The sequence below is a fragment of the Myxozyma melibiosi genome, assembly GCF_037950935.1.
Source record: "Myxozyma melibiosi strain Phaff 52-87 chromosome Unknown BZA70scaffold_1, whole genome shotgun sequence".
In the NCBI taxonomy this organism is placed as follows: Eukaryota; Fungi; Ascomycota; class Lipomycetes; order Lipomycetales; family Lipomycetaceae; genus Myxozyma; species Myxozyma melibiosi.
The window spans coordinates 2,383,385-2,410,100 of NW_027042915.1; the positions used below are offsets into that span (position 1 = coordinate 2,383,385).

The 26,716-nt window shown below is 50.4% G+C and overlaps 11 protein-coding genes across 11 annotated transcripts; 8 read left to right on the top strand and 3 right to left on the bottom strand.

Annotated features, from left to right (window-relative positions):
- The first annotated feature begins 289 nt into the window (after positions 1-289).
- On the top strand, positions 290-3,500 carry BZA70DRAFT_31987 (uncharacterized protein). Its single transcript, XM_064915024.1, has 2 exons — positions 290-1,021; positions 1,079-3,500. Exons 1-2 carry the CDS (start codon positions 628-630, stop codon positions 3,316-3,318), a joined length of 2,634 nt encoding a protein of 877 aa, XP_064771022.1. The 5' UTR covers positions 290-627; the 3' UTR covers positions 3,319-3,500.
- Positions 3,501-3,696: 196 nt separating this feature from the next.
- Positions 3,697-6,413, top strand: BZA70DRAFT_31994 (Alpha/Beta hydrolase protein). Its single transcript, XM_064915025.1, has 2 exons — positions 3,697-4,670; positions 4,740-6,413. Exons 1-2 carry the CDS (start codon positions 3,770-3,772, stop codon positions 5,981-5,983), a joined length of 2,145 nt encoding a protein of 714 aa, XP_064771023.1. The 5' UTR covers positions 3,697-3,769; the 3' UTR covers positions 5,984-6,413.
- Positions 6,414-9,059, top strand: BZA70DRAFT_32029 (DUF907 domain-containing protein). Its single transcript, XM_064915027.1, has 2 exons — positions 6,414-7,210; positions 7,335-9,059. The coding sequence occupies exons 1-2, from the start codon at positions 6,844-6,846 to the stop codon at positions 8,846-8,848; spliced, it is 1,881 nt and encodes a 626-aa protein (XP_064771024.1). The 5' UTR covers positions 6,414-6,843; the 3' UTR covers positions 8,849-9,059.
- A 1,250-nt stretch (positions 9,060-10,309) lies between these two features.
- Positions 10,310-11,278, top strand: BZA70DRAFT_235535 (Alpha/Beta hydrolase protein; the record flags this gene model as incomplete). The annotated part of the gene is made up of 1 exon (XM_064910342.1): positions 10,310-11,278. The coding sequence occupies one exon, from the start codon at positions 10,310-10,312 to the stop codon at positions 11,276-11,278; it is 969 nt and encodes a 322-aa protein (XP_064771025.1).
- A 154-nt stretch (positions 11,279-11,432) lies between these two features.
- On the top strand, positions 11,433-12,108 carry BZA70DRAFT_31999 (uncharacterized protein). The gene has a single exon (XM_064915026.1). The coding sequence runs from the start codon at positions 11,587-11,589 to the stop codon at positions 11,971-11,973; it is 387 nt and encodes a 128-aa protein (XP_064771026.1). The 5' UTR covers positions 11,433-11,586; the 3' UTR covers positions 11,974-12,108.
- BZA70DRAFT_253976 (BEM46 family protein-like protein) lies at positions 11,956-13,554 on the bottom strand. The gene is made up of 3 exons (XM_064910747.1): positions 12,666-13,554; positions 12,347-12,600; positions 11,956-12,283 (listed from the first exon to the last, which is right to left on the bottom strand). Exons 1-3 carry the CDS (start codon positions 13,233-13,235, stop codon positions 12,196-12,198), a joined length of 912 nt encoding a protein of 303 aa, XP_064771027.1. The 5' UTR covers positions 13,236-13,554; the 3' UTR covers positions 11,956-12,195.
- On the top strand, positions 13,555-14,936 carry BZA70DRAFT_272670 (nucleophile aminohydrolase). Its single transcript, XM_064911702.1, has 9 exons — positions 13,555-13,762; positions 13,837-13,851; positions 13,910-13,954; positions 14,024-14,056; positions 14,136-14,183; positions 14,253-14,399; positions 14,471-14,585; positions 14,641-14,716; positions 14,790-14,936. Exons 1-9 carry the CDS (start codon positions 13,713-13,715, stop codon positions 14,909-14,911), a joined length of 651 nt encoding a protein of 216 aa, XP_064771028.1. The 5' UTR covers positions 13,555-13,712; the 3' UTR covers positions 14,912-14,936.
- A 300-nt stretch (positions 14,937-15,236) lies between these two features.
- Positions 15,237-18,742, bottom strand: BZA70DRAFT_265316 (P-loop containing nucleoside triphosphate hydrolase protein; the record flags this gene model as incomplete). Its single annotated transcript, XM_064910955.1, has 4 exons — positions 15,237-15,809; positions 15,875-16,993; positions 17,052-17,648; positions 17,705-18,742. The coding sequence occupies 4 exons, from the start codon at positions 18,740-18,742 to the stop codon at positions 15,237-15,239; spliced, it is 3,327 nt and encodes a 1,108-aa protein (XP_064771029.1).
- A 1,406-nt stretch (positions 18,743-20,148) lies between these two features.
- BZA70DRAFT_265317 (G protein alpha subunit) lies at positions 20,149-21,561 on the top strand (the record flags this gene model as incomplete). The annotated part of the gene is made up of 6 exons (XM_064910956.1): positions 20,149-20,281; positions 20,350-20,534; positions 20,604-20,764; positions 20,832-21,093; positions 21,165-21,403; positions 21,462-21,561. 6 exons carry the CDS (start codon positions 20,149-20,151, stop codon positions 21,559-21,561), a joined length of 1,080 nt encoding a protein of 359 aa, XP_064771030.1.
- A 419-nt stretch (positions 21,562-21,980) lies between these two features.
- Positions 21,981-25,103, top strand: BZA70DRAFT_32378 (Cullin). The gene is made up of 7 exons (XM_064915028.1): positions 21,981-22,332; positions 22,394-22,410; positions 22,485-22,555; positions 22,621-22,694; positions 22,768-22,935; positions 22,992-23,133; positions 23,189-25,103. Exons 2-7 carry the CDS (start codon positions 22,397-22,399, stop codon positions 24,883-24,885), a joined length of 2,166 nt encoding a protein of 721 aa, XP_064771031.1. The 5' UTR covers positions 21,981-22,332; positions 22,394-22,396; the 3' UTR covers positions 24,886-25,103.
- A 30-nt stretch (positions 25,104-25,133) lies between these two features.
- Positions 25,134-26,680, bottom strand: BZA70DRAFT_293296 (uncharacterized protein; the record flags this gene model as incomplete). Its single annotated transcript, XM_064914409.1, has 3 exons — positions 25,134-25,286; positions 25,348-25,451; positions 25,516-26,680. 3 exons carry the CDS (start codon positions 26,678-26,680, stop codon positions 25,134-25,136), a joined length of 1,422 nt encoding a protein of 473 aa, XP_064771032.1.
- Positions 26,681-26,716: the final 36 nt, after the last annotated feature.

The following is a 26,716-nucleotide window of genomic DNA, read 5'->3' on the forward strand; positions in this document are numbered from 1 at the left end:
CTCGCACACCCTTCAGCCGCACCACCGACAGTGGGAGGGCCCTTCGCTATGCAGGGCGTGTGTATATTCGCAGAGGCGGTGTTGCGGCCGTCAGCAAACAGACCTGGCGCACCCTGAGCGTTTCTTGGACCTGTCGCCCGGGAAACCAGCAGCAGGCGCGCACACCGCAGGCTCAGCCGGACCGCGAAACCCCCTACCAGAGAGAAGCGCAGGTCAGGGCTCACACATCTTAGCTTTTCGCCGGGACGCGTCAGCAGTGCGCGGTAGGGTTGCGCTAAGCCCAAAACAGGCCGAAGATGCTACAGCCGTGCAGTCTCGAGCAGATTTAGTGCGGCGCGGAATGGCTCGCCGGCTTGGCATCGAGTCGCGCGTCGCACGCCGAGTCGCTCGCTCCTACGCAGATACAAAACTGCCCCGACCTCCTCCTCTCACCTCCTCTCCTCTTCTCTCCCCCTTCTGCCCTCTTTGCGTCTGCTAGTTTGCCTCGTTGCTGCTCGTTTCTTGCTTTTTGCTTCTTTTCTTTGTTTGTCCTTTGTTCGCCATCGTCCGGTCCGTTCGCCATCTCGCCTCAAGCCGCATCCGAGCTCCGCCGCATGAAACAATAGCCAACCAACCAACCAGTTCGCCATGGCTTCCTCATCTTCGTCCTCCGCTCAGCCATCAAAGTCACAGCAGCCGTCGAAGAGCACCCGCACAGATGGCGTCGATATCCTCAATAGCATGCTAGTGCTCGTCGCCAGCCCTTCAGTCACATGCCGTCGCAGCAGACCCGCCGATGACTCGCGCAGCTGCCCTACCGCCCGCGCTGTCCGCAGCCTGCGCAGAAAACTCGCCCGTCGCTCGTCCAGCAGCGAGTCTGTCACATCGTCCGCCAACTCATCCACGTCCTCTCTTTCCTCATCGTCGTCCTCCACATTCAGCGGCGACACTCTCGCCGATTCTTTCGGAAATCTCACGCTCGACAAGGCTGTGCCTGCGGCTGAGTCTTCCTCGTGTGCCCACCCATCTACATCTACTCTCTGTGAGTTCCGCTGTAATTTATTATCTAAAAAGATATTTTTTTCTGACCGCCTTCCAGCTCCCATATCTCATGACAATACCCACACAAAATGCAGAAAGTGTACAGACGCCGACTCTGTTCCTGCTCTCTGCAATCAGCTCAGACAGCTCTGCGTTCGCTCTCGGGCGCAGGCGCTCTGCGCAGACACTGCCTCTTCTTCACACCCTTTGAACGAGAAGCTCGCTGCGATCTCGCTTAGTAGCGCAACAAAGCCGGAATTTACTGTCGCGACCTCGTCAGTCTGCAACGACGACGATGGCGATGACGACAGCGATCGCGAGAACGGCGGCGCGCTTGCAGAATCAAGCCGGGAAGTAGAGGTCTCTTCCAGTCACGATACCAAAGTTACAGTATATGCAGTGGCTGCTGTTGAGGAGCAGACTATGTCTGAGGTCAAGGACCAGAGACGGCAAAGACAAGAGGAACTCGACGCCAGTATCGCAGAGTTGTCGAAATTCCTTGATGAACCGTCCACTCTCATCGCTGCTGCTTCTTCGTCCCTTTCATCCAAGACTGATGAGATCGCAACCGAGTCTCAGTTGGCTGCTTTCAATGACCTGTACTCTACCTACACCACAATCACTCTTTCCAAGGGTAGCAGCTCCTCGCGGCCTGCCGAAGAAGAGCCGTCATATATTTTCACCACCGCATATGCTCAACAAATTCTTTTGCAGAACGGATATACCGGAATTTTGGATTCGGCCGACGCGCTTGAGGCCTTCAATCGTTTGATGGCCACAGGAAGCCTAGAGACCGAGCCTACTTTTGCATCCTCCGCGGTCCCGAGAAGCGCTTCGCCAACAATCTCCTCAATTCTGGCCGGAAAGCCGGGCGTTGCTCATGCTCCCGCTCTGTCTGCTCCTGTTCCAATCAACGCTTCCGGCCCCGGATCGTCACCGCACTCTTCCTCTCCTTCGTCCTCCTCGCCATTTGGCCGTCTGCTGGCGCCGCCGTCACCTCCTTTGGAGGAGACACTTATCGAAGACGAGCTCGAAAGCATGAGCTCAATCTTTGACCTCGGAGCTGCGGCCGACTCGCCTTCGACGCTTCGCGATGCCGAGGATCCCTTGGTCGAGCGCTTCCGTGCTATCAGAGGCATGAACCGCGTTTTTCCAGGGCTCGGAAGCCGAAACTCTTCAGGGCCGTCTTTCGGGTCTGATGTGCGAGGCAGCAATCAAGTTGCCTCAAATTCAGGTAACCCGATGAGCATCTCGCGGCTAATGAGCCAAGAGCCCACACCCACGAGCTCGTCAACGAGCCAGGGCTACCAAAGCTCGACCTCATCCTCCGGCCCAGACTATTACAGCGGAATCGGGGGTATCGGATCGTTTCTGGCGGCAGCAGCAGCAGGCTCGAACACCGGTAGCGACCTTGGACATGGCTACAATCGACCGGTCTGCGGTGAGCTCTCAAACTACACATACAGCCGGCGCCGGGCCAGCTCGGTAGCGGGCTCGCGGACGTCGCAGGACGACGAAGAGGAGGATGGCAATGTGTCAACCACGTCGTCAAACTACGCAGCCACGACTGCTTCTACGGCGTCGAGCACGGTTTCTGTAATGTTGCCGGCGCTGAGCCCTCCTCCTTTGGTCAACTTCAGCACACACCCCGTTCATCGACAGCGTTCGAGTGTGACGCCGGAGATGCAGCAGAGGAGTCTGGCGCTTTCGTCAGGATTGACCAGTCCTTCTGGTTCTCTATCGGTGACGACTCAGGTCTCGAATACGTCGCCCAAGCCTTCTTACAGCCCCTCGCCGTCTAGCTCTGGCAGCAGCGCGGGTGGTCCGCAGCGATCGCGGCCGCGTAAGCAGCAATGTCCCGAGTGCTCGGGGTGGTTTTCAAACCTAGCTGCGCACAGCGCTGTGCATATGGCGTACTCGTCTCGACCGTATTCCTGCTCGAGCTGCGGACGCGGCTTTTCGCGGCCGAACGACTTGCTGCGGCACCAGAAGGCGCACCAAGGTGACTCGCCGTTCGCTTGCCCGTACTACCACATCGACTCGCGATGCCACTCGTCGGGAGGGTTTTCGCGATGCGACACATACAAGAACCACCTGCGGGCCATGCACTTTGAATACCCCGCGGGTATAAAGAAGAAAGACCGCAACGGAGCGGCTGGCAAGTGCAAGGGGTGCAATCGCGATTTCAGGAACGCCGATGAGTGGATTGCGACCCACGTCGAGACCGGCGAATGCCCAGAGCTGAACACGAAGTTAAGCAGCGCGGGCAGCAGCAACAATGATGAGAAGAAGAATTAGGTGACGATGGTTCAACTGGAGTTTATTAATGATTAACGTGTGTTTTATATGGATGTACAGTGTGTTGTCTTGTTTTTTCTTGTTTTCGTCCTCTGTAAAATAGACATATTCGTCATTGCCTGGAAATTAAACGTGTCGAACGGGCTGCGACGCACTTGTCGAGGGGCCGCGTAAGCGTGTTGTAGGGTCGTGTTAGAGAAAGGAAAGGAAAGCCTCAGCCGTGCGTACGGTCAGAGGAAGCCGAACCGAGAGGGTTCCCTATCAGCTGATCACGTGTTTGTGACTTTTGTGTGACTCAGAACAGTGGGTCACAAAGTAGAGTTTTGACGTCATATGAGGACAGCCAGCCGGTTTCGTCAAGAATCTGTACGCAGATCGCTTTGTGCGTTATCTTCCGAGTAGCAGTTCATCTCCACACGCCTCGCATACAATTCATACCACAGCAGTCGGCATGTCTATCCCGTTCATAAGCCGTCTGAGGGTGCTTGAGTGGCCGCAGCTGATCTTTGGTCTTCTGCTGGTCGTGCTCGAGTCCTTCCTGCGGTTCGTGACCTCATGGCTACCCAGTTGGATGATTCTCATCTTTGAGAAGATCACCCGCAAGATCTACGCCACTTTCCTACCCGCGGCAACAAGGGACAGGACTGTTGTTCACCAGATCTACGAAGCACCCGATTTCGTCAATCTGTGTGCGATATTCGGGTATCGCGCTGAAGAGCACATCGTCATGACGCGAGATGGGTATCTTCTGGGCGTGCACCGGATCTGCAAGACCAAAGCCGAGCTCGCGCGCGAGCGGTCGTCGTCTTCTGACTCGGACACTGCCGGGTCTCAGGACTCAAAGCCTAAGCCTGTGGTGTACTTGCACCACGGCCTGCTCATGAACTCTGAGATCTGGGTTTGCTTGACCGAAGCCCAGCGATGTCTACCCTTCATCCTCGTCGAGCTCGGCTACGACGTCTGGCTGGGAAACAACCGCGGCAACAAATACTCAAAGAAGCACGTAACTCACAGTCCTGAGGAGAACAAGTTCTGGGACTTTTCGATGGACGAATTCGCGCTCTACGACATCCCAGACACGATCGACTACATCCTCGACACGAGCGGACAGAGCTCGCTCGCCTACATTGGCTTCTCGCAGGGAAGTGCGCAGGCGTTTGCTGCACTGAGCTTGCATCCGAAGTTGAATGATAAAGTCAAGGTTTTTGTTGCGCTGGCACCTGCTATGGCACCGCACGGGCTTCGCATCGGCATCGTCGACGCATTGGTGAAGGCCTCGCCGACGCTCATGTATCTCTTCTTTGGAAGGAAGGCTATTCTGTCCAGTGCTATTTTCTGGCAGTCAATTATGTGTAAGAGATAATCACTCTATTTATCTTCATTGCTTTGTGTGAAGGCAGTATAGCTGACATTCGGTATAGACCCGCCCCTCTTCGTACGGCTGATTGACTCATCGCTTATTTTCCTCTTTGACTGGCACGGCGACAACATCACGCTACATCAGAAAATCGCTTCGTACGCGCATCTGTACTCGTTCGCGTCAGTGAAGACTGTGGTGCACTGGTTCCAGATCATGCGCCACCGCTGCTTCCAGATGTTTGACGACGACCTGAGCACGCCGCTACGCTTGTACGGGAACGCATTCTACAAGGTCGCGCAGTTTCCGACGAGGAATATCAGATCACCGATTTACCTGATTTACGGCACAAAGGACTCGCTTGTCGACATTGATACGATGCTGGACGAGCTCCCCCCGCATGCGACCGCGATCCCGGTCGAAGGCCATGAGCATCTTGATATTATATGGGGTGCCGACGTGGGTAAAGTCGTGATCCCTCACGTGCTGCGCATTCTGGGCAAATACTATGACGTCGAGCATGACTTGGACGACGAGTATACGAATCTAGAGGCGCTCAAGCTGGAAAAGACGAGCTCGAACTCGTCGACGTTGTCGTTTGCGCACACGACGACCAGGATGTCAATTTCGCGGTCGTTGTCGGGAGTTTCGAGAGCTGGTAAACCGCGTCCGTCAGCGTTGTCGAAAGAAGTAGCAGCTGCTAATGATGAGGGAACATTGCCGTCTGAAACTGTGGAAGATTATATACAGAAGGAGGAGAACGGCGAGCGGCACGAGCAATCTTCAGATGGCGACGATGCAAGCGCACACACGTACGAGACCGCATCAAATTTATCGGAATCGGCGAGTTCATCAGAGACCGTCACGGATACTGTCACAGTTGTTCCATTGCCACCTCCATCACCGCCTATATCTAATTCGTCGCGGGCAGCGGGACGACACCGAAGCTCGTCGATTAGATCGAGCTCGATACCACGGACGATGTCACCTGATACCCGCACGCCACTGCATAAAACCGCGATTCTTAGCCATGCGCAGGCCGAGGGGGGTAATGGGATCGTGCTAGGAGCCGCTGAGCCGGTGACGGGCGTGGTTGTTCCGGGCGGAGGTGGACGTACGGTTGTGCGTGAGCGAAGGAGACGGATGTCGCTAGCGATGGCGGCCCCTGAGCCGATTGACGAGACGGCAACGCGTGAGGCCGACAAGGACGAAGAGAATAACGCGAAAGAGAATCAGAAGCAGGTGTCGTTTGGAAAGAAGATAGAGCTGACGGGGGAGAAGATCAAAAGAAGTTTTCTGGGCGCTTGATGGAATGGAATTAGGTGTTTTGTGTTAAGGCTGGGCAATTGTATTTTGTGAATAATGCGGGGTTTAGTATTTTTAGAAGAACCCATGGCTGTAACGCGAGTTTTTCATGGTAGCAAGTGTTGATAGAGATCATCTTGACGCTACGCGTAAATGACGCGAGCATATGCACGTCAGATCAGGTTGGCTATGCACAGACTTGGGCTGCCTTGTAGGACATGCACGCTACATACTACGCGTCGAGAGCTGTCACGGTCGCCCTGCGCGTGTTCTGTCGATACATCAGAATGGGTTGAGGTGGTGTTGATGGAGAGCTTACGTACAGATAGCTTGACGGCTAGGGACGATGGATACGTAAGCCTCCAGCGGCTCGAGACAGGATTGCTAGTATCGAGGGAGAAAAGAGCGCGTAGTCCAGCTGCGACAAAGACGTTCAATCGCTCTGTCTGCTCTATGACAATTGCCTACAGCCAAGACTACGCGTCCGAAGCCAGAAGAGAAGACAGGTCTTCGATTATCAGCTTCTGAACGGAATGTTTACTCCTTCCACTCTCGAGCGATGAAATATTCTGAGAATGGAAGCACCCTAACCCCGCTACCCAGCCACGTCTCGAGCTAAAAATAGGCGGCTGGGTTAATTTTTCAGTCGCGGTGGGTGGCGGTGCGAGGGGGCTGAGTCTCGCCGTCGTCACTCGTTGTTGCCAATTTTACCCGCGCTCCGTTGGTGCTGTTTTGCCTCCTCGCGCTCGCTTCACTCCTTTCTTCTTCTTCCTCTCCCATCTCCGCCTCCGCTCCCTTGCTCTCCTTCCCTACAAAGTCGCTGCTCGCATCGCAGTGTCCATTCGCTTTCCTTTCCTTCACTCATGCGTCTCAGAACAGCCTTCATCGCGGCCTGCTCCCTCCTCGCGGCCGCTCCCGCGGCTGCCGAGCGATACATAAAGTCGACCGCGTTGCAGACCTGCATGGACGATTCCGACTTCTCGGCCTCGCTCTTTAACCTCATCCTCACCCCAAACAACCGCACCGTCTCGCTCGATGTCGTCGCTACCTCTACCTTGAGCGGCAACATCAGCGCTCACCTCGAGGTATTCGCGTACGGAATCAGCATTTTCAACTACAAGCTCGATCCTTGTGACCTCGACATCTCCCAGCTTTGCCCCATCAGTCCCGGTCAGTTTGACATCGAGACCGATTTCACTCTCAGCCAGAGTGTTATCAATGACATTCCTGGTATGTTCCTCTGTCTTTCACCCTGTCTAGTTGACGGTGGCGTTCGCCTTCTTGCTTCTCGACAGTCCTTGCTGCCGACGCGTCCCAAGTACGTGTTTTTTTCTAACTCCTTTTTCCCCTGCAGGTATTGCATTCACCATGCCAGATCTTGATGGAACCGCTAAAGTGAGAATCTACGACGACAACAGCACGCAGGTTGCTTGCGTGCAGGCTGTGCTGTCCAACGGAAAGACCGTCGACAACGCGGTCGTCAAGTGGGTCACTGCTGTGATTGCTGGTATCGCCCTCATCGTCTCTGCGTTTGCGTCTGCTTCTGGCCATTCGTCGACCGCTGCCCACATTGCCGCCAACGGTCTTTCGCTCTTTGGTTACTTCCAGAACGTCGCTATTATTGGTATGGGTGCGATGAAGCTCCCTCCTATGACTGCTGCCTGGGTCCAGGATTTCCAGTGGACAATGGGTATTATTCGCGTCGGATTCATGCAAGATATCTTCAACTGGTACATTAAGGCCACTGGTGGAACACCAACCACGCTTTTGCAGTCTCTGTCGTCGGTTTCAATCTTGATTCAGAAGCGATCGCTCGAGTACCTGAGCAAATACAGCACCATTGCTGAGCGCTCAAATAACGACTCCGACCTGACCACTATTTCGAGCACATATGTCTTGCATGGCTTCCGCCGTATTGCATACCTTGCTGGCATCGAGATCACGAACCTGTTCCTTACCGGATTCGTTTTCTTCCTTGTGTTTTCCGTGTTCATCACGCTCGCGCTGTGCCTTGTCAAGCTTATTCTCGAAGGTCTTTCAAAGGTCGGAGCCGTTCGTTTCGACAGATTCGCCGAGTTCAGACAGCGATGGTTGACGATCATCAAGGGAACTATGTACCGTTTGGTGCTCGTTGGATTCCCTCAGATGACGATTCTGTCGTTGTGGGAGCTGACGCGTCGCGACTCGCCGGCTACTATTGTGCTTGCGATCGTCATGTTTTTGATGGTCATCGGTCTCATTGGCTGGGCTGCGTTCAAGGTCATCAGACTTGCTCAGCGTTCGGTTGCTATCCACAAGAACCCTGCCTATATTCTCTACTCTGATTCGGCTGCGTTGAACAGATGGGGATTTATCTACGTGCAGTTCCGTGCGACCGCATATTACTTTATCATTCCCGTTTTGCTTTACATGTTTGTCAAGGCATGCTTTATTGCGTTTGGCCAGAGCTCTGGCACGACGCAGGGTATTGTTTTGATGATTGTTGAGCTGTTTTACCTTGTTCTTTTGTCATACTACAAGCCGTACATGGATCGCCGTACCAACATCTTCAACATCACGATTCAGGCCGTCAACTTCACTAACGCACTCCTGTTTTTCTTCTTCACTGGTGTGACGAAGGTCCCTTCATACGTGACTGGTGTTATGGGAGTTATCTTCTTCATTTTGAACGCTGCATTCTCACTAATTCTGCTCATCATGATCCTTGTGTCGTGCACTGTGGCCATCATGTCGAAGAACCCCGACACACGCTACCAGCCCATGAAGGATGACCGTGCCAGTTTCATCAAGTCGACTCAGCAGCTTCCTGAGGTTCTTGAGCTGGAGGCTCTTGGAGCGACGGTTAGAGGCAATGCGCCCAAGTACTGAACATGAAAGACAGTATGCTGGGTTATCAATGCATTGCAGATCCAAGAAAACTTGGACACGAGAGATGATGGCCGAAAATTTGGATCGCCAGATTGCTAAAAAGGAATGAGGCAAAAGAGCCGTGGGATGAAAGAGGAATCGGAGGAGACTGCATTCCTTGCGCCCGGATGATTTTGCTTTGCCGGTCATAGAGACTGTGTTCATAAAAAACATACATTAAAATGTTTTGGATTTTGATATTTTATATTTATTTTCGGAGTATCATGTTTACTGTCGGCTTTGCTTTTAGTTTGCTTGTTATTATGTTTGATCTATCTACGATCATGTATATGGTTTCCAGAGCCTAAGCGCTCTTGCTTTTTTGTTTGTTTGTTTCCTTTTTATATTTTTATTTTGGTTTCTGCTACTCTAGTGATTTACTATGCGTGGGACTGGACTATTTATCGGCTCTTGTTATGTGAAGGTTTCGAGCTCGAGACGGTGTGTATTTATATCTTGTTCGTTCTATCTTGGTATTACTCTCGTCTGTCGTTTATCGTTTATATTCAGAAATCTTCCCTACATGATCTGTACATTGTGCTGTTGAAGGCCATAATTACATGTATTGTTCCTTTAAGCTGGCTATTGCAGGCATGCGCTAATGCAGCCATTGTTTCGGACCGAGCCGTGGTCTCCGGTCCGTGGCTCAGGACAGGTTCACAATCAGCTTGTTATCGGCTGCAAGCTATCAGAAACCCTTATCCCACTGTCTTAACCGCGGACACGATAAGGTTCGACTTGACGGTGTGGGAGTCGGGGAAAACTATGGAGCGCGGAAACCTTAACGAGCACGCAATGTTTGCGGCCCAGGCCCTTTCTCCCTTTTGCTGTGCGCACACACTGCCCTCGTCACTCTTTTCCTTCGCGCGCTCTCTCTCTCTCTATCGGCTTCCTCACCGACCTACTCCCTCTCCCTCCTCCCTTCCCCCTTCTCTATCCGCAGCCATGCGCTCTTATCTGTTTGAGCCGGCGCCTCTGGCAGAGAAATCCAGCTCGGCCGTCAGCATCGACGAGGCTGAGGACTATGACTACGACCATCTAGAGGGCGTCGCGAAAGAATATGCCCCCCAGCCTGACCCGATCGACGACCCCGACTTCAACCCGCTCAAGCGGACCGCCATCATCGTCGGCCGCAAAATCGAAAGCGGCTCGAAGTACCTCTGGCGGCGCGTTCTCGGCATGTCGCGGAAACAGCAGATTATCGCCATCGTCTCAACCGTCGCGGTCGCTGTCGTGCTTGGTTTCACGCTCGGCTATCTTACGCCCGATGACGAGGACACGCCCTACCCAGCTTCCTACTACCACCACGGCTACGAGAAGGAATTCTACGAGGTCACCGCACAAAACAGCGATGACCAATTGGCGGTGAACTACGTCGAAAGCTTAGCGGCCGGTGATGACGGCTCCCAGGAATACGAGGCTATGCCGCAGGCACCAGTCGAGAAATCCGACGAAGTCAGCGCGACCGGTTTCTTTGGCGGCCTCTTTGGATTGGGAAATCTGTTTGGCACAAGCAAGCACTTTACAATTTCCGAGTTCCAGTTCGAGCATCTCGAAGAGCTCGCGCTGCTGAATAACATTGCTTACTGCGTGCCCGAGCCGGGCATCACCTCGCCCTTCAACTGCACGCGTGCCTGCGAGTTCTTCAACCCCGGTGTCGAGATCATCACTACGTTCACAAATACAGAGTACGATACCTCCTGCACCGGCTATCTCGCAGTCGACCATCGCCCTGGGTTTGAGCGCATCCTGCTGGTTTTCCGTGGCACAAACTCAATGACGAATTGGTACACAAACCTCGACACTATCCAGGAGAGCTACCCCTCCAACAACACCGAGAGCACAGTCTGCCCTGGATGCTACGTCCACCGCGGATTCCTCCATTCGTATCTCGCGTCGAAGATGCTCTATATGGATTACCTCTTGAATTTGACGCAGATGTATCCCGACTATGACATGCTGGTCTCGGGACACTCACTCGGTGGCGCGATCGCCGTTCTTGCTGGCGCAGATCTTCTCAACCTGGGTTTCTACCCCGAGATCACGACCTTTGGTCAGCCTCGCGTTGGTAACACCTACTTTGCCGACTACTTTGACTACCTCGTCATGAAGTCGGGCGTGGACCGCATGCGTGTGACTCACAAATCGGATCCCGTTCCGCAAGTTCCCCTCGGCGCTCTCTGGCGCCACAGCGGCGACGAGATTTACATCTCAAAGGGACCACTCTCGCCTACTCCCGAAGACTGCTACATCTGCGACGGCCAAGAAGACGACGACTGCTCGTCCGGCCAGGGAATCGTCACCACCCTCGCTTTCCAGGGTCGTGAGATTGCGTATCGCGCGCACGTTGAGTACTTCACTCGCGTGGGCTTATGCCGTTTCCAGATCTAAGAGATTCTTTTTGCAAGAGGCGGAGTCACTTTGAGAAACATGGTTTTCTTTCTGTACGCTATTTCATGATCGATATGATGCAAGGGTGTGTGTGTGTGTACATCGGGAAAAAGCACAATTTATTCGTCTCTATGCTTTGATTCTCGGTATGATGTGTCACTTTCGGTGATCCTCAGGAGATGAGGAATATTGGCTTTGTGCTCATTGTCTCGGTGCCCTTTCCATTCTATTTCTGTTTGCCTTCATGTTTTTATGATCTTTATACTTTTATACTGTGTACTTGGAGTTAGCTGCTTTTATTGTGTTCGATGCAGGTTGACGTGGGTTGCTATATATACTGTGTGGTTTTTCCTTTTCCCTTTCATTTTTTATATATTTCATTTCATGCTGTCGGAGTAGATTTTCTTCATCATATATGTGGGGTGGTTACAAAAAACGGAGAAGCCCAGGTTCTATTCTTCTTCATTCTTTCTCTTCTTTTTATTTCTTTGGTATATCTATTTCTTCAGTACGTCTGGTTGTTCATTTCATTCTTCATTGTCGGTCTGTTGAGGTCTTTTGTAGTTGCAGGTTGCAGGTTGGTGTTGTTGATGTTTATGAATGCTTTTTTTTACCGTCGTTATAGTCTGTGTTATTTTCGTCTGGGACTTTTTATATATGTTTCTGTTGTAGGTATTTATCATTTCGTTTTGTAATGAATTATCTCTTTGAATCTTTGAATCATTCTATTAAGTAAAAGGGTTTGTTCATGAGATGTAGCTGCATAACGTGAAGGTAGGCCGTAATCATACAGAAATTCGTAGATTTCAGCGCTGATGAAAGTTTGAAGGGGAGAATGTATGATTAAATAAAGTAATCTCTGCCAAAGAGATCAAAATACAGTTACCGCCGCTGTCTATCTCAAGCCATCCGACCAACTACAATGTCTTCTTATCCATGAAATCATTAGAAAAGTCAATGATAGATGTCCAATACCCATCCTTCATATACGTTTCATTATGCGTCCTATTGCAAAAGCATGTCAGTTTATAGCACAGCAAAAGAAAAGAAAGAAGAGGTAATGCATACGCGTTTGCGAATTGTCTCCAGACCTTGCTGGGACTGCTGCAGTGCTCGTATAGATATTTCATGTGCGAAGGCGGGACAATCTCGTCATTGAGACCGCTGAGGAGGAGGACCGGGATATTTGAGATTTTCGAAATAAGCTCTTCAGACGGCCAGGTCTGGTGGCATAGAAACGTAAAGTAGCGCGCGACCGGTAGCACGGAGGGGATGAGAGATGGAATGCTGCGGAATGTGTTTTCGACAATGAGGCCGGCGACCTGGAAAGTAAACATGAGAAATTAGCAGGGATTTTTCAATCGTCATCGTTCAAATAAGTGTGTACCTCATCTTGGTGTTTGTCAGCCAGGTATATCGCAACGGCACCTCCTAAGCTCTGGCCGTAGAGCACAATGCCGGTGTCTTTCAGCTCGGGATCCGCCTTGACGTGTTTGAATACTGTCTCGGCATCAATTTTCAAGCCCACCTCGTTTGGCTTTCCCGTACTCAGTCCGTATCCTCTGTAAGAGAACAGAATCACATTGTACTGCAATATTTTGTAAAACGCAGACGCGATTGGCAAGCGGTGACCCATGTTCCCCGCATTCGCGCAACATATTATGACCGTCCGCCCGTTCAATCTCAGCTCGGGATCCGTCTGCTTCATAACAAACAGCTTGATCTTCTCGCCGTCCTCGGTCTCCAACGTCACGTCCTCGTACGGAAGATCGTAGCTCTTGGGCGTCTGCACCTCGGTCCGGCTGCCGGGTGGGATGTTGCTGGGGTATATCAGTGCCGACTGCGCAAAGTACAGGATGACGGCGAGCGCGCCTACACAGCTGACGCCTGTTGCGGATAGTATCTTTATCGTCCGTACTAGCATTCTCACCGACCAGTCTATGCTCGAAGGGTCCATCGGGCTAGAGTCTTGGGAAAAGCCGGATATATCGAACGATAAAAAGACAATTTTAAGACCTGGTTTTAATGCGCCGCGCGACTAAACTCAGAAGACGTCTCTTGTATGCAGTGTCTATTGCAGCAGCAGCGTCCTTGCCAGTATATTTCTCGTCAAAGCAAACTTGAGCAGGCTTCTAAGTACAGGATATCAAGCAAAGAAGAATAGCCAGAACAGCAAAGTAGCCTCATATAACTGCCTTCAGGCTCAGAAACGCGAGACCTGACGTCAATTCGACCTGCCGCATGTTCAGAAGCCGGGTAACAATCCACCTCCGCCGCGCCGCGCTTTGGGCCTTCGATGACCGTCTCCTTCACACAGTCCTGCTTACACCAGAGCCCTCCGCGAATCCCATCGACTCAATCCGCTGTTTATTGCACGCTGATCAGCTTGTAAACAACTACAAAGGCAATCAGAGGAGCGCGGAATATAGCCACGATGAATGGAATATCAGTTGATATGCAGGCCCTGAAGAAGGGCGAGGTGAAGTACGTTCTGGCTATGCTTGCTATCCGATCTCTTGAATCTATTACTAATTGCTGTTGTTTTTTGTTGTAATTAGCCTCGGAACCTCAATGTGAGTGCTGCTTTTGATTGTGCTAATCGCAGAGATCGAATTAACAATGAACGTAAAGTATGGCGGTGACTTTCGATGGTGGAGTCATTCTCGGCGCGGACAGGTTTGTCAGACACTTTTGATCTTCAGTCCACTCTGCATCCCGGTCACTGACGTGTTCTCTTTTATATAGTCGTACTACTACAGGAGCTTTTATTGCGAATCGGTAGGTGGATACGGACGATTGTACCCTTGTGATTTGTGTGCGATTTCGAGTGTACTGACGAGTGTTATCTGCGATGTAGTGTGACCGATAAACTTACACAAGTCCACGATACTATATGGTGCTGCCGGTATGAATTTTTGCAATATCTTTCCTCAAAATTCTGCTCGATCGATAGAACTAACCTGTGATTGCACAGATCTGGCTCCGCTGCGGATACTCAAGCCGTGGCCGATATGGTGAAGTATCATCTCCAGATGTACAGTGTTCTCTACGAGAAGCCGCCAACCAAGGTTGCCGCGTCGATCTTCCAAGAGATCTGCTACTCAAACAAGGATGCTTTGTCGTACGTATTCCTCAACTCCATCGCTGGTTCATTGAAAAGTCCTTGTTCGCGTGCTGACATCTATTGCTTAGGGCGGGAATCATCTGTGCCGGATACGACGACAAGAACGGTGGTGAGGTGTACAGTATTCCGCTAGGCGGCAGTCTTCACAAACAACCTTATGCTATTGCAGGCAGTGGATCAACAGTGAGTTTATAATATGTGCAGCTTGCTAGTGCTTTGTACTGACGGGGACGTATAGTACATCTACGGTTACTGCAATACCCGATTCAAGCCCAACATGACCAGAGACGAAACCGTTGATTTTGTGAAAGGAGGTACGTATCTACTTTTCTGCCTTCAGCTAGACCTTATAGCCATTATCTCCAAATTTACTAACGCTATCTGCAGCTCTTACCGAGGCGATCAAATGGGACGGTAGCTCAGGTGGTGTAATCAGAATGGTCGTATTGACAAAGAATGGCGTGGAGCGCTTGATATTCTATCCCGACGAGTATCAAAAGGATTACTAAGGATTTAAAACGTTTAAAGACAAGTCTTGTGTATATAAATAATATAGTATAAGACATCCATCAACTGAATTTTTGTTTTCTTCATAGTCGCCGGCACGATAGCTCGTGGCTTGGCTTGCTTACTCTTCAGTAGCTAATTGTATACAATCGGGTCCTCACACTCCCATCTAACTATACATCCTACTCATTAAAACCTGTATCATGAGGTATAATATCTGTGTGACGAAAGAAATTAGCGGGGAAGCACCATAACGATATTTAAAAGTATATAGCTCCCCCGCCCTGTGTAGTGATAGAATAAACATCTAGAGGAAGAATAATGAGACTACTCGTCCAAGACCTCCTCGGCCGTGAACCCAGCAAGCCACATCGCGTCATCGTCCGCATATCCCTTAAGACTCTCGCCGGACTCTGCCTGTTTCTTAAACGCGATTCCTCTCTCAATCTTTGAGAAAAACAGCGGAGTGTTGACTTCGTCCTGCGACGGCCGCCACTCTGGATAATTCCTGTGGTCAAAGAGCGAGTTACGGAAGCAGTACGACATCAGCGCGCGCCAATTTTCGTCCCGCTGGAGGATCTCTGCGTTTCCGATCAGGACCAGCAGTTCTTTAGCGCGGGTGATTGCGACGTTGAACCGCTTAGACTCATGGATCAGGCCCAGTCCTTTATTGAAATCGCGCTCGATAAAGCGCTCGCGTGTGCGCGTCGTGCAGACGACGACGACGCGGTGCTCGGCGCCTTGGTAGGATTCGATCGGGCCGACGTTGACTTCGCTGAGGCGTTTGCGGCGGAGGCTCAGTCGGATCCGGCGGATCTGTTCGCGGAAGGGGACGGCGATCGCAATCTCGTGCGGTCTCACGAGGCCCTTGGTGATGATATCTTGCACGAGTTCGCAGCACTGTTGTTGTAGTAGTTGTTAGCAGGGTCCTGTCATCACGTCTTTTTTACAAAAGAGGCTCTTACCAGGTTGATTTCTTCAGTGTTGTACCACGACACACCATCCTCAATCATCTCATCATCTCCAGTGTTATTAATAAACATCACCGGCAGATTCCTATTTGGAAGTCTAGGCCATTCGCAAAGCGAGTCGACGTTAGTCGCCTCAGGCAGCAGGGTGTCGTAATAGAATAGCGACGACGGCATCGCCAGGATCGCAGGGTGACTGCGATAGTTGCGGACCAGGTTTGCAAACGCGGGGCGCAAGTATGGCAGTGCAGGCTGTTTTCTTGATCTGAGCTGCTGTTTACGAGCAAGCGGATGTTCAGCGTAGAACGCGCGCTCCATCAAGCGCTCGAAAAGCGAGACGTCGAGCTCAGACCTGTCCTCTTGTCTTGATGCAGTCCGTGGACCCAGCTGCTTATGATCGCCTGCCATGACGAACATTGGCAGTTCGCCAGCATAGTCTTCATCCGGCATGACAACTTGGAGGGGGATGACTGTCTCTGGCTCGGTTCCTTGGCCTGCTTCATCGACCAGTAGCGCATTCCAGTGTAGTCTGTCGCTAGGCTCGGGCATTCTGAAAGACTTGTATACGAAACTTTCATATTTCTTGAGAGCTCTGTTAGAGCACTGAGCTTCCATCAGAATCTCCGAGTCCTTGCACGAGCACACGACAATGCGGTAGTTCATAAGCGCCTCAAACTCGGGAAAAACAAACATATCCTGCAGATCCACGTAGTCAATCGCGCAGAACGGCAGTAGCTCAGAGGGAACTTCCGCAAACGGCCTGGTGAAATGGTTTAATCGAAACAATTCCTTGTTGTTCAGATAATGACGTAGTCGCAACGCGAGCGTATCTGCCGCAGCGTCGCTCGGTGCACACAGCAGAACATTTTTTCGCTTGTCTGCTTTGAGAAGTTGGAGTGCGAGCTCGACTATAGTTTTTGTCTTTCCTGTACCAGGAGGTCCGGAGATCAAAAATGGAACATCGCCGTAATTCCTTTTCACTACCGAATCAATTGCGCGCTGCTGCTCAAAATTGAGTCCCTTGTCATACCAGTCAAGGTTGAATGTGCCCTGTGGTAAAGTTGTCTGTAAAGTGCCATCCTCGTCTTTGGGAAACAGCATACGTCTCACGAAGCCCTAGACAATAGTCGTTAGAGTCACTGAAAAAATCAAATTAGAGGAATGAATAGCATACGTCTGGCTGTTCCTTGATCTTTTTCTGAAATACGTCGATGGAATGCGCACACACTGAGAGAAAAGTCTCGTCGTACTCAAACTGGACATTGAACAAATTACTCTCAAACATGAGCCCATCAATTCGAACGAGAACTTCTCCCCGGCCGCGATCAAAATGCCAAATATAGCCGGGATATTTAAACCCCGAGAACGCATCTGGTCCCTGTGTTGAGAACTGGGGTCGTAACTGTCTGAAGTACAAGAGATTGCCGATCTCTACTGTGGGTGTGAACTCCTTGATCCCAGGACATTTCAGCTTGAACAAAGAGCGTTCTCGGTCGCTCTCCTCAAGTGAAACCGCGTACATGTCATAACGGGCTAGTTCCTTCTTTTGAGCATTGATCTCAAGGTCGATGAGGTCAAAGAAATAATCTCTATACGTATCAACTGATAGGTGCCGGATGGCTTTCCCATTCCCAGACTTTTGATATTGGAACGGAGGGACCGGCTCATGTTTGAGGATTTTGTTGCCCACAAAGCCGGAGACGTATTCCTGTAGATTGAAGTCTGGAGGCTTTGTAGAAACCGTTTCTACAGCGACGTAGGTGTTTACGTTCTAAAGAAAAAGTCAGCAGGGGATTTACTTGTCTCAGATATTTATCTGATATTCACCTTCAGCCAAAGCGGAATAAAGGACGACGCGTAAACGTCAGGCCGCCAGTCATCTTCAGAGTCGTCTGAAAGTCGGCGGTCGGTAATTCCAGGAATCACAATTCTCTTTCTCGAACTACTAGTAGTCGACATTGCCTGTGAGAGTTCAGGCGATGAGTCTCCTTGGCGCCCATTAGCTGTATGATTAACGTCGTTCGTGATCTTATTTTCTTTTTGGTGGGGTTGCGATGTCGCTGGGGAAACCGAGGTCATCGTTAGGGTGTCTGCGGTCATTAATGGAGACGCAGTCGCTTGGCTGCCATTTGGTGTATGCTGCTGGAAGAACTGCGGTGCGTCGCCGTTCGGTATGGTCAGACCCGGAGGAGGATTGACGGTCGGTCGTTGGGGCTGAGGCTGGGGAAGTTGTTGGTGTTGTTGCTGCTGTTGCTGCTGCTGTTGCTGTTGTAATAGAAATTGTTGTGGTGGCTGAAAAGTAGGACTTTGCTGCACAGTCTGAGTTTTTGGAGAAGCTTGTGGTTTTTGGAGATCTGGCTGCGTCATCTGCGTCGCTTTCAGGCCGGCAAGCATATTGTTGTGGACTGCGGTTATGTACTTCAACTCCGCCATTGTTTCCGGATTCGGGTTCTGAGCGTATGCTGCTTCTGCCTGCTGAAGGACGGCTAGTTGCGACTGCAAAAGCAACGAATAAGCCGCCTTTGGATCTGCGAGATATCGTTCAGGGTACGGAGGCGGAGGTCGTGCATTTGTGGGTGCAGGTGGAATAGGCATGGCGAATCGCGGAGGTTGCATAGCGTTTGGAAATTGAGGTGATGCCGGGAAAGGAGGAAGACCATTTCTTCCATCAGAAGCAAGTGCGTTTCCATTCGTTGCAAGCTTGGAGATATCTTCAGGTTTCCACTGGGGCATCATTTGGGGCGGCGGGAAGTGGGCGGGGACCTCCATATGCCTACCGTCGGGAGGAAGTGGCATGCCGTAGGGGCCAACCGGCCATACTGGGTACATCACCGGCGGCCTAATCTGCTGGGGATCAGCGACCATATTGTTGAGTGGCGGTTTGGCAGGCCCGAGACCTGGGGGGTAAGGATGGAATCCATGACCCTGAATGGGCGGGTATCCAAACGGGGTTGCCGGTCCTTGCTGCATCTACTTCTTTTGAATGGATTCTGCTATAAGTCGATTTGAGTGCAGAATATAAGATTCAAGAAGTTGAAACAGGAAGAGGCTGTTTGAAGTCTGTAGAGCTGGAGTGGCAGAAGTATTAACACATGTGCATGTGAGTATGGACAATCGTATTCAAGTAGACTGACTTACCTCAACGCGGAAGTGAAATTGCAAACGAAAAGCACAATAGACTGATAGAATGCTCTATCAAGCAACTTCAAAGCAAATAATAAGCTGAAGATGCAGCTGGTGGTAAACAGACGGACAGCGATGGAGAAAGATATCAGCCCGTTTGGTCGTGTTTAGTGTTTGGCGATGAGGAGGTCTCTTTGTGGCCTTGAAACCTTAAATGGAGTTTAGCGAGAGTCGCGATTGGCACTCCTGACGCTGATCATCGCGGGTTTCTACGATTTAGAGCAAGAAAGAGTGTAGGAATGGATGTATTGAGTATGATACTAGAGCTAGAAGGCGTCTACTGAGAAATGGCTAATGCACGATGTAAGAACATAGTGCCTGCGCCCTGTTGTAGTCCAGCGATGGAGTTTCCAGGGAAGCAGGAAGCGGATATTGAGCCGGCAGCCGGACTATTTCTCTTCTTCAGGCTCCCATAGTAGATGTATGTTTCTTGTAGTAATAGAAGCAGACAGAGAACGGAGACGAGATGTATTTGCAAAAGAGCGGAGAGCCAGATTAGTATTGCGCGACGACGTTCTACTAGACAAGTCAGTAACAGATGAGTAAACAGGTCAATTAAACAAACCAGTAATAAGCAGCAGCTCTAATAACAAATCAGATAACACAACCCAGCAGAAGTGGGAGTAGTTGGGCTGAGAAGCTGTGGTCAGGCACAGGCTGCTGCAGAGCGTTGAAGAGTTGAAGATCTCGTCTGATCAGAACCAGATCTCGAACTCGAACTGTACGTCGCCCTTCCGCTTATCGCGCCCTCACCGCCCAACTCCCGTCGCCCCAGTTCTTTGTTCGTCGTCTGCTCCTTATCCGACCGACTCAGGATCTCTTCATCAGCAACTCGCTGCCTAAAACATCTGCAGAAACAGCTGCCGGCTGCCTGACAACGAGCCGGAGTCCAGTTACCCGGTGCCCACGACGAACTGCCAGAAAGCTTACTTGCACGAGCCACTCAACGGGTTCGATGAGGCATCTCCTCCTGTTCTCCTCCGCCACCTCTGCCGCCAGCTTCCCCCTTCGGATCCGCCACTCCTCTAACTATCCTCCGTCTTGCTATATTTCTTGGGTCTCTTTAGTCTTCTGCCGTTGTTGCCGCCATGGGTTCTTGCATGTCCAGCAGTGTCGAGGACACTCATGGCCTCGAAGAACGCAAGGTCTCCGCCATGATTGACAAAACATTGGAGGAAGAGCAACGCAAGGCGCAGAAAGTCTGCAAAGTTCTTCTGCTAGGTAAAATATTCTTGCTTATGTTATTGTCAAATAGTGCGTGCAAACTGACATCAGCCGAACTCTCTCAGGATCGGGCGAAAGTGGAAAGTCAACCATCGTGAAGCAGATGAAGATTATCCACCAAAACGGCTACAAGAAAGAAGAGCTCACTCTGTACCGTCCCACTATCTACAAGAACTTGTTGGACTCAATTAGGGGTCTACTTGACGGCATGCAGAAATTACAGCTCGAATTCAGCAACTCGGAAAACAAGGTTCGTTGTACACATGAAGCAGTCAATCCTCCTTGTACTCGTTCTCGTTCTCACAAGTCACTCATTTAGGAACTCATGGAGTATCTCATGGACGAGCAAATTGACAGCGACGCATCGAAACCACTTGATCCGAAAATAAAAGAGGCAATTGAAGCCGTCTACAACGATTCGATAATGGCGCAGGTCATTGATCGACAGACCGAGTTCTACCTAATGGACTCAGCCATCTAGTAAGTGCTCTCTGCTCTCACACTATTGATTCTTAAAAACAAGTCTCTAACCTCGAACAATTTATAGCTTCCTCGACAGCATGGCGCGCATAAGCGCGCCAGACTATCTCCCAACAGAGTCTGACGTTCTTCGTGCGCGTATAAAAACAACCGGAATTTTCGAAACCCAGTTCCAGATGAACAACCAATTGATGATCCATATGTTTGATGTCGGCGGACAAAGAAGTGAAAGAAAGAAATGGATCCATTGCTTTGAAGGAGTCACTTTGATCATCTTTTGCGTCGCCTTGAGCGAATACGACCAGGTTCTTCTGGAGGACGCCGGACAGGTTCGTATTCGATGACGATTATACCTGTCTCTCTACTTTGTGTTTGCAACTAACTTTTTAATGATCTATAGAACCGAATGCTCGAGAGTATGATTTTGTTTGATTCTATTGTCAACAGCCGGTGGTTTGTTCGCAGCAGCATCGTTCTGTTCCTGAACAAGGTAGACGTCTTCCAGCAAAAACTCAAGAAGGTCCCTCTTGGAAACTGGTTTGCCGACTACGATGGAGGCGATGATCTTAACAAGGCGGCAAAGTTCATTCTATGGAGATTTACGCAGCTGAATCGCTGTGGTCTCAAAATCTACCCTCAGTATGTATTCTTTGCAAACGTTCACAGCTCCATCTGATACTGACATTCTGTACTACAGCCTTACACAAGCAACAAATACCGGAAACATTCGACTTGTTATGGCCGCTGTTGAGGAGACGATTCTGCAGAACTCGCTGAAAGACTCGGGCATCATATAATCAATATCCTAGCAAGGATATGATTAGTGAAGCCATTTTTGGAAGCATTGACCTGACCCGAATTGGAATTGCCTTCAGCTGTGTGTAAGGATGTAGCATGTGTATATCTGGGTGTATATCAAGGTGTCGCGAATCTCAGAGTTGATCTGACGATTGTTTAAGAGTATTTTTGTGGTGTCAGAGTTGGAAGAGCATTATGTTTTTGGATTCAGTTTTTGCAGTACGCTTAAGTAGTATTATACCAATCAGGAGATCTATTCTGTTTCCTCTTTCCAATATCATAAAGACGCGTACTTCTTGTGAAATGTAGATGTACCGGCTTATCTCTTGGTCGAAATGCAGCTGATGTAATTCCCAGGGTTGGGGCAAATCCCCGTCCGAGCTCCTGTCTGATCCCTACGGTCTTAGACAAGAGCCACGCGCACACTCATATTCCCGGACTGTCTACACAAACACCCTCGCGACATTCCTCTTTAGTCATTCACCATGGCTTCCAGAGACGCCAATGATTCTCTGGCCACAACGTATGTGCTTCTCCGTTCTGAGCAAATCCCGTCTGAGTGACAGCTTCCCCGCGAGACTGTATGCCGGCGATCATGCTCGCGGTCAGTTTGTGGCAGCCAGCTCTTGGATCCGACTGATGCGATCGATTTGTTCCGGCAAGTGGCAAGGCTGACTGGTATTGTTCATACATATAGGTGGGCGATTGTTGAGGTCGGAATTGATAAAGTCCTGGCGAAGGACCTCGAAGAGGGGTTGACATCTGCATTGGTATGATTCGAATTCTGGCATTCATTGATTGCAAACAACATAGTGCTCACACTCATTCTAGTACATGAAAATATACACGTATGTTTTGCTTCTCACTGCTGCTGGCGACTTACAACGCGTCCTCGGCATTAACGCGTTCGCGCTCCCTCTAGTGCTATCTATCAGTTCTGTACCGCCACCCGACCGACTCAGCAAATCGGAACCCCACAAGCTGCCCGCGGTGGTATATTCAATCCGCAGAAATATAATATATTCTCCTGAATTATTGCTAATGTTTTGAAATCATAGCTCAACTTTTGGGTGCTGACTTGTACAACAACCTCGTTGAGTATCTAAAGAGACATCTCAGCAAGATCAGAGCGGTGAGTGCGCCTTTGGTAGCACGTCATCTTGGTCAAAATCAAAGCACTAAACGTTCAACTTTCTACTTTCTAGGAGGCTTCTGAGTATGCCGACGAGTATCTCATCAAATACTACATCCGCACATGGAACCGCTACACAACCGGAGCGCGCTACCTCAACCATATATTCGAATATCTCAACCGTCACTGGGTCAAACGAGAGCGTGATGAGGGTCGACGAAACATCTACGATGTTAATACTGTATGGCTCACTTAGTCTGTACAATCCCTGCTATCTGACTACTAACATCACTCTAGCTTTGCTTGGTCAAATGGAGGACTGAGTTCTTTGACTCGATACAGGGCGATCTGATGGACGCGGTCAAGAAGTTGATTGAGAACCAGCGCAACGGAGAAACTATCGAGAACGCCGATATCAAGAGCGTAGTTGGATCGTTTGGTATGTCTTGATGTCACCTTTGAGAAATTATAGTTGTTTTGCTAATCTCCGACAGTATCTCTCGGACTTGACGAACACGACGCCAAGAAGGTCAGTCTTGCGGTTTACAAGACTTACTTCGAGGCCCCGTTTATTGCAGCTACGGAGGCTTACTACAAAGACGAGTCGTCGCGATTCCTTGCCGAGAACAGCGTTGTCGAGTATATGAAGAAAGCCGAGAGCCGACTCCAAGAAGAGGCAGGCCGCGTTCAGCTCTATCTACACCAGAGCACAGAAAAGACTCTTATGCGGACTTGCGAGGCTGTTCTTATCTCTGACCATGCTCATTTGCTGCGCGACGAATTTTTGAAATTGCTGGAGGTTGACAGACAAGATGACTTGAAGCGGATGTTCTCGCTACTTTCCCACATCAACGATGGTCTCGTTCCTTTGCGCACAAAGTTCGAGACGTATGTCCGCAAGCAGGGTCTTGATGCCATTGAGAAGCTTGCGAGCTTGGAAGGAGATAACCTGGAACCCAAGTCTTACGTCACCACTCTTCTCGATGTCTACCGGCAGTACAGCCACCTTGTCAAATATGCGTTTAACAACGACGCTGATTTCGTCAAGTCATTGGATAACGCGTGCCGCGAATTTATCAACCGTAATAAAGTCTGCGCGACATCGTCCTCAAAGTCTCCAGAGCTGTTGGCCAAGTACAGCGACTCATTACTCAAGAAGAGCGGAAAGGCTGCTGAGGATAGTGATATCGAAACAAAACTGAGCGATATCATGACTGTGTTCAAATACGTCGACGACAAGGATGTCTTCAACAAATTTTACACTCGTATGCTCTCTCGACGACTGGTTCATGGTACTTCGGCCTCCGAGGATGCGGAAGCGACCATGCTCTCGAAGCTACAGGAGGTTTGCGGTACCGATTACGTCATGAAGCTTCAGAGCATGTTTTCAGATATGCGAACCTCGAGCGATCTCCAGAACGAGTTTAAAGAAGTTCTGGCGAACGCTGGAGACAACGAGAATCCGATTGACTTTTCGATTTTGGTGCTTAGTTCGGGTCACTGGCCTCTGAGCGCGGTTGATACTCCGTTCAACGTCCCCGACGAGCTGATCAAGCCGTACGAGCGATTCCAGCCGTTCTACGATCAGAAGCACCAGTCCCGCAAGCTTAACTGGCTTTGGAATTTATCAAAGGGTGAGCTCAAGGTGAATTACGTCAAAGGTCCTTCTAGAGTCGGATACACGTTCCAAGTCTCGACGTTTCAGATGGCGATCCTGTTGCCCTATAACAAGGGCGATTCGTATTCTTTCGAGCAACTGAGCCAGATCACGGGCTTGACTAGAGAATATTTGATAAACTCGCTCGTCCCTCTGGTCAAGGCTCGCGTTTTGACCCTCGGCGGTGGCGAGATCGGTGACGCGGGAAGCAAGTACACACTCAACATGGACTTCAAGAACAAGAAGGTCCGCGTGAATCTCAACATCCCCGTCAAGGCCGAGCACAAGCAGGAGACGGAGGCGACGCACAAGAACATTGAGGAAGACCGAAAGATGCTGACACAGAGTGCGATTGTGCGAATCATGAAGGCGCGCAAGCAGCTGAAGCACGTTGTTTTGGTGCAGGAGACAATCGCACAGGTCAAGTCTCGGTTCACGCCCAAGATCCCGGATATTAAGAAGTGTATCGACTTTTTGATTGATAAAGAGTATCTCGAGCGCATCGATGGTGATAAGTATCAGTATCTTGCCTAAAAAGCTGTGCGTGTTTAGATGGTTCTCTCTTTTGTTTTCCTTTGTTCGCGTGTTGCGGAAAAGAGGGCATTTTTCATTGGGAATAAATTTATGTCCTATTTTTCGTTTCGCAAGTTGCTGGAATGGTGTTTACAAATAATATAAATTCAGCTCTTACTACTGCTCTTGACACTCTGTCACTTCGACCGCGTCCATTAGTTGTCGAGAATTACTATTGTTCTTGATTTTATTATAGATACAAACTATATCTATCTTCGGGACCCACCACTCGCGCGCTCGACTACACGTAGAATGCTGATGGTGAATGTCATCACCCACATTATCAGTACCAGAAAAAGAAACGCAGCGAGACCACGCTGGCGGCGGCAGATGTGGCTATCGTACGGGGTATTGTCCGACATCTGTGGAAACTCGTTAGCTACAATGTTCATTCTTGTTAGTAAGGGATAGTTGGTGACATACCGAGGTATCCGGCGAAGCGCAGACCCATTGATAGTCGTATAATGTGTTGAATGTTAACGCCAAGTTTGCCGAAGAGAAGATTATGAAAATAAGATCCAACATGACTAGAAAATTGGTGAGTACTCTGTAGAAATAAGACAAGCACACAGAATACAAAAGGGCACATACTGAGCTTCACTTTATCTTTTGCATCGCGAAGGCCAAGAGGTTTGCCGGAATACTCGTCGTATGTGATGTAAACCAGATAGACAAGCGCGCAACTCTGGACGCAGATCGCCATGATGGTCGACGACTGCTGACTTAGACTATCCGCCTTGTACATCCTGGTGAAGTGATAAATGCTCGCTGCCAGCGCCAACGCCAAGATAGAGAGCACAAAGATGCCACATCGGAGCGTCATGGGCACGTACGGGTTATTCAGGAGCATAACCCGTAGATTCAGTTTCCTGTTTGCCCGCCGTGCCGCCAGATCGGCAGTCATCACAAAGTGCGAGTCGACACTGCTTCGGGAGATCGATGACTGGATGTTGCTGTTAATCGAGTACGCATCCGATCGGTGGTGATGGCTTGCTGAGACTGCGTTTTCGGGAACCGCGAGGCCGTCTGCGCGTCCGGAATCGAGATTTGTAGTCGAGTGGTCGTGCGCGGGATTCCATGGGCCGGTCAAGTCCATTTGTTTCTCCAGGTCTTCAAAGGCTATGATTTTCCGCTTCTTGTGGAAGAACAAGTGTGCGCTCTTGTCTCCTTGCCGACTGCTCTGATCTCCGGCGTCGGTGCCGCTCGCAAGTGTTAAACTGTTGTCGTTCATAAAGGACTCGCTCTCGTTATCTAATTTTTCAGATAACCGATGGGGTATCGAGCCGCTACTTTTCACACCCGGACTTGCAGGCAGTTTTTCCTCTGAAAGACCGTCAGAGCGGACAGCCTGAGACATCAGTCGCAGATCGTTCTCTGTCTTTGTTTGGCCAGGGAGTTGTGAAAGCGAGACGAATTCCGACCACCGGGAGGTGCCGGTATTGCTCCTTTCCGGCGCCAGACTGAGAGGCATGGTAGTCTTCGTCGCAGCCAGTATCGGCGACGGCGGACTGTAAGATGTAGAAGAGGCCTGGGTTGAACTTGTCCTAGGACCAAGACGATCCGAGGACGCGGTCGTAGTCGGTGAATTCGAGCTCTTGCTCCCGGCTGAGCGGCCATCGAGCTTGGCGGCGGCCCAGACCGGTATCGAGTTGGGCCGGAGCAAGGCCACTGAGCCTTCTGACTTGCGCGACGACGTGTCTGGTAGTGTGTCTGCCTTTTGCAGGACTATTTCGGGGGCGGCGGGGGATTTGGGCATGGTTGGGGTGGAGTGGGCGGTGGTGTTGGACGGGTT

Bases quoted from the DNA above. Each gene is read 5' to 3' on its own strand.
- BZA70DRAFT_253976 (XM_064910747.1), bottom strand. From the start codon at position 13,235: ATGGACCCTTCGAGCATAGACTGGTCGGTGAGAATGCTAGTACGGACG. The intron at 12,601-12,665 runs GTACACACTTAT...TTTACTTTCCAG, and splicing joins CTGACAAACACCAAGATGAG to GTCGCCGGCCTCATTGTCGA. The intron at 12,284-12,346 runs GTATGCATTACC...CTTTTGCAATAG, and splicing joins TGGAGACAATTCGCAAACGC to GACGCATAATGAAACGTATA.
- BZA70DRAFT_31999 (XM_064915026.1), top strand. From the start codon at position 11,587: ATGCAGGTTGACGTGGGTTGCTATATATACTGTGTGGTTTTTCCTTTT.
- BZA70DRAFT_31994 (XM_064915025.1), top strand. From the start codon at position 3,770: ATGTCTATCCCGTTCATAAGCCGTCTGAGGGTGCTTGAGTGGCCGCAG. The intron at 4,671-4,739 runs GTAAGAGATAAT...CATTCGGTATAG, and splicing joins TTTCTGGCAGTCAATTATGT to ACCCGCCCCTCTTCGTACGG.
- BZA70DRAFT_272670 (XM_064911702.1), top strand. From the start codon at position 13,713: ATGAATGGAATATCAGTTGATATGCAGGCCCTGAAGAAGGGCGAGGTG. The intron at 13,955-14,023 runs GTTTGTCAGACA...TCTTTTATATAG, and splicing joins GTCATTCTCGGCGCGGACAG to TCGTACTACTACAGGAGCTT. The intron at 14,057-14,135 runs GTAGGTGGATAC...TCTGCGATGTAG, and splicing joins GGAGCTTTTATTGCGAATCG to TGTGACCGATAAACTTACAC.
- BZA70DRAFT_32029 (XM_064915027.1), top strand. From the start codon at position 6,844: ATGCGTCTCAGAACAGCCTTCATCGCGGCCTGCTCCCTCCTCGCGGCC. The intron at 7,211-7,334 runs GTATGTTCCTCT...TTTCCCCTGCAG, and splicing joins TGTTATCAATGACATTCCTG to GTATTGCATTCACCATGCCA.
- BZA70DRAFT_31987 (XM_064915024.1), top strand. From the start codon at position 628: ATGGCTTCCTCATCTTCGTCCTCCGCTCAGCCATCAAAGTCACAGCAG. The intron at 1,022-1,078 runs GTGAGTTCCGCT...ACCGCCTTCCAG, and splicing joins CCCATCTACATCTACTCTCT to CTCCCATATCTCATGACAAT.
- BZA70DRAFT_32378 (XM_064915028.1), top strand. The intron at 22,695-22,767 runs GTGAGTGCGCCT...TCTACTTTCTAG, and splicing joins ATCTCAGCAAGATCAGAGCG to GAGGCTTCTGAGTATGCCGA. The intron at 23,134-23,188 runs GTATGTCTTGAT...AATCTCCGACAG, and splicing joins GAGCGTAGTTGGATCGTTTG to TATCTCTCGGACTTGACGAA.